This window comes from Thrips palmi, unplaced genomic scaffold (assembly GCF_012932325.1).
Source record: "Thrips palmi isolate BJ-2018 unplaced genomic scaffold, TpBJ-2018v1 HiC_scaffold_10, whole genome shotgun sequence".
NCBI lineage: Eukaryota > Metazoa > Arthropoda > Insecta > Thysanoptera > Thripidae > Thrips > Thrips palmi.
Window position 1 is genome coordinate 11,345,035 of NW_023144621.1, and position 6,797 is coordinate 11,351,831.

The 6,797-nt window shown below is 60.8% G+C and overlaps 1 protein-coding gene across 1 annotated transcript; it reads left to right on the forward strand.

Moving 5' to 3' along the window:
- Window positions 1–1,352: 1,352 nt before the first annotated feature.
- On the forward strand, window positions 1,353–3,156 carry LOC117648434 (enhancer of split mbeta protein-like). The gene is made up of 2 exons (XM_034390942.1): window positions 1,353–1,679; window positions 1,793–3,156. Exons 1-2 carry the CDS (start codon window positions 1,587–1,589, stop codon window positions 2,396–2,398), a joined length of 699 nt encoding a protein of 232 aa, XP_034246833.1. The 5' UTR covers window positions 1,353–1,586; the 3' UTR covers window positions 2,399–3,156.
- The last annotated feature ends 3,641 nt before the right edge of the window (window positions 3,157–6,797 follow it).

A 6,797-nucleotide genomic window follows, 5' to 3' on the forward strand; every position in this document is an offset into this window, starting at 1 on the left:
TGATCTCCGTGGACTTGGACTCGGAATTCACCCCTGTGAGATGATGTCCGGACGCGTCGTTGGTGTCGGCCATTCGGCCGCGTCAACAATGGGCAGTGGACGGGAGCCGTGCCACGCAGTGCCAGGATGGCGGTGGGAGGACGCGAGGACGCCACCGAGAACAGCAGACTGTCTCTCTCGCACCGACACGAGACGCCGAATCAGTGCGAGAGGGACATGACGACTGCCAGTGGCAGTGCCACGCACTCCATGTAAACAGGCAGGAGGGGCCTCGTCGTGGACACGTTCCTTGGCACGACGGCGCGGCCCGGCGGCCCGGCGGCCCGGCACATGCATACCGTTACCGCGGTGCGTGAGCAAGCGGATTCTATCGCGGGGACAGGGCGGCATCAGCGTGGGGCTCGGTGGCGCCGCGACTGGCAGGCCCCTCGCATTCGCTGTCTCTCTCGCACTCGTGGGGTGTTTCGGAGGGGTGCGAGGGAGACAGAGCGGAGAAGCAGGAAGCGTTTCTGACAGGCCAACAGGTTGCTGGTGGCGATCAACAAGTGCGGCGGGGTGTCGCCCTCCGGCGCCACGTGCCTCGCGTGCCCGGCGCGTGTGGCCGCGAGTCCGCGGAGCCAAAGGTCGGCCGGCACCCCGCACGCCACGCACGCCGCCACGCACGCCGCCACGCAGGACAATGAGGCCATCAGCCAGGCCCAGAGGCCAGGCCGCGCCTCACACCGGCTACTGTGTCGCGAGCGACATGTGCAGGCATGCGTCCTGCGCGTGTGTGCGTACGCGTGTGTGCGCGCGTGTGCACCCGGCCCGTAGCGTGATTGACTGTGGGAATGTAGCCGAGGCGCTGTTTCCCACGGCGAAGAGCCTCAGGCCCTACGGCCCTCGCTTACTCACTCAGTCATTCAGTCAGTCAACTACTGCCGTCTGCCTGCTGCTGCCGTTGCGCCCGGCGGCCGACCGTCCGCCCGCCCGCGCCTTCAGCCCGCTTTAGCCTCCCCACCACCCGGCCATTATACGGGTGCCGCCCCGCCCCGGCCCCGCCCTTCCCCCGCCCCGGCGTGCTGCCCGGCCGCCCGCCCAGCGCCTGCCGCGCCGCCACCCGCCCGACCGCCGGCCGGATCACCCGAGCCGACCTTGCGCCCGCGCTGCGCTACGCTGCTCCCTCGCGCCCGCGCCCGCGCTGCGCTCGCGCCCCGGCTTGGCTCGCGCGGAGCGGCAGCAAGCGGCAGCCGAGCCGAGCGCGCCGCCGCCGAGCCGCGGGCAGAGCCGAGTGAGTGGGGGAATGCCTGCCGCCACCCACCCTCCACCCACCCCGCCGCCCGCCCCCACCACCTGGCTCCAGCTGACGGAGATCGCCTGGCGTGGGACCCGAGCCCGAAGACGCGGTGGGGCAGGGGCAGCGGGCAGGGCAGCAAAGCAAGCAAGCATCATTCCTGTGCGGACCGAGCTTAGAGCCACAAGCCAGAGCAGACCCTCGCTCCTCGCGCCGCAGCGACCTGGACTCGCGTCACCACGAAGTGCAAGTGCAGTGAAGTGCAGTGCCCAGTGCATCCCTTGGATTTTTACTCATCGACTCGACCGTCACCATGCGTTCACCAGCGGAGAGCATCGCCACCTCCTACCCCAACATGGCCGACTACGAGCACGAGCCCATCTCCAGGACGTACCAGTACAGAAAGGTAAGCACCGCTGGCATAGCGAGATACTACCGCCCCTCGTACGCCCCTGCGCGCTGCCCGCCCCGCCGCCCAGAGCCAGCCAGTCTAACGTCACCTCCCCTTGTTCTCCACAGGTCATGAAACCAATGCTTGAACGAAAACGCCGCGCCCGCATCAACCGCTGCCTGGACGAGCTCAAGGAGTTGATGGTCGGCGCGCTGGCTTCCGAGGGCGAGAACGTGAGCAAGCTTGAGAAGGCCGACATCCTGGAGCTGACGGTGCGCCACCTCCACAACCTGCGCCGCCAGCGCGCCCTCGGACTCACCCCCGAGTCCGCGTACGCAGACCGCTTCCGTGCCGGCTTCACGCACTGCGCCGCCGAGGTCACCAACTACCTGACCGTGCGCGCCAACCTCGAGGGCCCCGTCGTGGACCCGTCCGCCAGCGCCAAGCTCCTGCAGCACCTCAGCACTTGCATCCGCAAGATCGACAGCGACCTGCAGGTGCCCACCGGCTGCCCACCCGGGATGGAAGGCGGCAGCTGCCCCTGCCAGGACCACTGCGGCGCCGCCGAGCTCACCCTGCCCGCCCACCACCACGAGCTGCACCGCCACGACGAACGCCGTGCACTGGAGAGCCCCTACACGCCCCCGCTCAGCCCCGGGGCCAGCGTCACCAGCGAGTCGGAGCCCACCATGATCGAGTCCGGCGACGAGGGCTCCGTCTGGAGGCCCTGGTGACTTCCTCGACGACGTTCTGTGTGTTTGTGACAATGTGTGGACGTGTGCGTGCTTGTGTGTGTGAATGTGTGTGCGTTTGTTGCACTATTTATGATAGATTTTTTCTAGGAAGCATTTTGTGATCATGTTATAGTTGAAAGTACCGTTTGTGCATTTATAGTATTGAATTGAGATCTCCATTCGGATTTGTATAATTTGCGGACTGTGTGGGTGTAGCGAGTAGGTGTCGACGACCATGGCTCGTCTTACTGAATTGTGGCTTTAATAGATTGTAAGAGAGAATCTCCACTGTTGTGGTAAAAAATTTGATGTGATTTAATTCGTCCCTGTTGAATTTTTCAAAAAAGTTATGTTTTTGTTGGATTTTGAGAAACGTGCGGAGTGTTGTAAAAAGAAAACTTTAGTTTTAAATGTAAATTTTATTGAAAATTTCATACTTTAGCTTTAATTGTTATCGAAATTTTCAATTTGAATATTTTTCACACAGTTTTCACTCTTATATAGTTTTGAAATTTTGTTGATTTGGTGAAATACTGTGATATATATATTATTATTGTTTTGTACCTGAAAAGCGATTCATAGTAATTATGATCTTGTATAGCATCTCTGCTGATTGTGCTCTCTGTACAGTAAATTTATCTCTGTCCTGAAGTGATATGCAAATTTTCCAGCCACCATGACTTCATGTTTGCTAAGACTGTGAAAAGGATTTGCGATGACTGCTACATAGTTGAATACATTCTATTTTAAAAACTTAATCCATTTTCTCCTTTTTTTCTTTCCGCACTTCTCAACCCTGTTCCTTTTATACGGCGAAATGCATAACTCGAACAAAAGCCCATTCCCAATGGAGGCGTCCTTTTGAAATCACCTCAACGTGATCGGCGATGAATAACACAGAGCTTTCCGGGCCGACGTCATCCGTCACACCTAACTGGAACAACACCCTGGCAGCCGCGCCGCCGCGCGCCCCGCCGGCCCGCCACGCGAAGTTCTGGGGGTGGCCGCTAGAGGCCGGCAGCAGTGCGTTCTGGGCGGCAGGCCGGCAGCCTCCCCCGCGCCCAGCGCGCAACTCGGACGGAGAGCAACAGGGTGCATGCACTGCGGTGCATCGGTGCCCGGTCGGTGCACAATGCGCGCAGCTTTGTGCAAGGGAGAAAAGCAGAACGAGAAAGAGGCGCGGAGAATGAGATCTTCCTGAATAGACGCAACGGCACGCCTAGGAAAAAATACAACAATTTCTCTGAATCGATGCGATTTTGGGGCGGCGCGCGCGAGGGAGGGACACGTTGGATCACGACGAATCGAATCGAAGCCAGAGGCTGGGAGCTCCGCGGCGCTGCGTCCCCGAGGCCCGAGAGTCCATTTCGTCGCTGTCTCTCTCGCACTCATGGGGCTATAGGTGCGAGAGCGACGAAAACGCCTCTCAGTCTGCTGCCCAGGCAGGCCCAGGCTGGCCCAGGGCGTGGCGGCGTCCTGCTGTGTCACGCGGCGCCGGGCGTTAATTACTTTAATTTATGGTGTAAATCGGCTCAGTTCGTTATGGGGCCGAAAGCCGTGTAAAGCCTGCGAGGACGTCGAACGACTGCTGCGAACCTGAATCTGAATCCAGGCTCTCCCTGATTCCGAACCCCGATACGACGCAATCCATTAATACAGGAGAGGCCGGCGAGCCATTGCTGCATGCATTTTATTATTATTATATTGTGTGTGTGTGTGTGTGTGCGCGCGCTTGCGTCGGACGCGACTCGCACAGCTTAATTATTTTACACGGCGTCTGCAGCGGCTGCTGCGGTGGCGATGTTGCGGCCGGACTCCGGCAGCCCACGGCGCGGCGCTTGTTTTTTGCGATGCGGTGCGATACACGCTGTCTTCCCCTTTCCGCTGTGTGTGTGTGTGTGTGTGTGTGTGTGTGCATCGTTGGCACATCACAGTGCTCCTCCTTTTGCTGCTTTCTGCCGCGGCTGCCGCGTACGAGAGGTAATTGGCCACCACTCGGACAATAGGTGTGAGGTGCAAAGCTCCCTTCGTTTGTCGGAACGACCGCGCGCGGCGCAGCCCCGCGCAGCACCGCGCATGGTCGGTTCATTTCAATATACCTACGCAGCAGTGCTGCGCACACCGGATTCATTTCGTTTTGTGTTTATTTTTCCGAAAGCGCATCTGCGTTTGCGAACTCTGCCGATAGAAAGTGTGGGCTTTTCTTTTTCTCGAAAGCAGCGATCTAGCGCCGTGTGTGTGTGTGTGTGTGTGTGCGCCGCTGCTTGACGGCACTTTGATGGGGGTCACTGCGGTGCCACGGACGTGCCCGCCACGCGCACCGCGCTGCTCCCGCTGCCGCCCCGCGCTACACGGATTCTGCATTAGAGCCCTGCTGCTGCTGCTGGTGGTGCTGGTGATGGTTGTAGTGCTACCGGTGCGGAACTCAGTGTAACCCAGCCCGATGCCGTGCGCGGCAGAGCTAGTACCTCTCAGCGAATTTGGTTTCCAGTAGCTCGGAGCTAACAGCGTAGTACTGTGATCGCCCCTAGGCTCTTGCTGTCCGGGTACACTGCAAACCTAACTGTCTACACTTACAAATGCATGCTTGCAAGTACACACTTACAAACGCATGCTTGGCGCCAACTCCATGTTAAGCATAGACGTTTGTTTGCTAAGTATGCATTTGTAAGTCTGTACTTGGCCAAGCATGCGTTTGTAAGTGTGCACTTGCAAGCATGAATTTGTAAGTGTGTACTTAGTAGTTAGGTTTGTAGTGTACGAACCCTGATAAGTGACAAGCGCAAACCCTGACGCGATTCGCATGAACGACCTCTGTTAGGTTTGATTCATAGAGGTAAATCCATCGTAAAGCAATTACGAAAATGTTTGAGCTGACGGAGAATTTACGCTAATGTTCCGCGGTCCGCGGGTCCAGCCGAGTCCAGCACCCGTCCAGGCGGCGGTGCACTGACGGCGGCGGCCGGGGCGGACGAGGCGAGATATACAACCACGTCACAACTTCCGCCGCCAGCAGGCTCATTCCATCGCTCTCTCTCTCTCTCGCACCAGCCGTGGCGCACCCCGTGAGCGCGAGAGAGACAGCGACGAAAGCTGTGTCCAGCCTGCGGCCTGCGGGCGTGTGATTGCGCGACCCGCAACGGAGCCAGTTTGTTGGAGCCACTCCGTGCCGCCTTGCCGCTCGACTCACTCCAGTGGCGATACTCCACGGCTCGGAGCAATTAGTCGGGGGGCAAATAAGCGCCGCAATCACACACGTCACGAGGCAGTCGGCGTGCTCTACGGCCAGGCGGCGCGGCGCAGTAGCGGATCTGCTGACCGGTCAGCCTCGGCCCGCTACAGCGCGCTACAGTGCCACGGACACGTCTCAGCGCTCCAGCACTCGAATCACACACATGATGGTATTCGATGGACCGCCCTTCGAAAGAGGAATCTGTTGGTACGGCCCGGCGTTCAATGCGAGTCCCGAGGTCAACTCAAAACGGTGTCACACAGTCCTCTGGCCGCCGCGCCGTCGCGTCCGCGAAACACGTAGGACGGCAAGCAGGGCAGCTCGGAATCAGTCTGCAGCAGGGCCTCGCGGACGTGCGCGATAAACGCGTTTCCGGTGGGCCGGGTCGGCGCCGCGGAAGGCCAACCAGGCCGCGAGCACGCGCGTGCTTATCCACCTGACTTGACGGGCCACCTTGTCCTGCGTGCGCAGTGTCGCGGCTCTCGCCACGTCGCGCTGCTCGTGTTGCGGGTGGGTGGCCCTAGAGGCCCCACTGGTGGCGCCGCGGCCATCCACGGGAAGCAACAGATTTCGAAGCGCGCCGCGCCGCCTCTGTGAATTACTCGGTTTCCCTAGTAGGGCGTGCCGAGCGGAGCGCGCTAAGAGCCGCGCCGAGCGTCGCGCCGTGGAGACCGACGCCGCCACCACCCTGCCTGCCGTCGCCCTGCCGTCCTGGACCCGCGCCGCGACCTAATTTTGCCACACTGTACGGCGGGGACAACGAGACGCCACGAGAAGGACACGAGGGCCGCGCCCGCCCCGCCCCGCCCCGCGTCGACCCGCGCGCCGGAAACCGACACGTCCTGCCCGCCTCGTCCTGACATTCGAATCGGTTGACCTCCTCTGCCGATGGAGTAATGACTGCACCGCCTGTGGGAGCCGTCCGGCCGCTGGAGTCCAGCCTGGAGTCCAGCTTGGAGTCCAGCCTGGAGTCCAGTGCCGGCGGTGCGCGCAGGTGCACCATTCATCATCGCGGAGCACACCCTGACTGGAAATTGAAACTCCAGGCGCCCTCCTCCCCCTCCAGCTCGTGACGGCGCGCTCCAGCGGCAGGCTCCAGCGGCCAGACTCCAGGCAGGCGTCTCAGGCGCGCGACGCACGCCGAGGCCGCACGGCCGCACGCAGCAA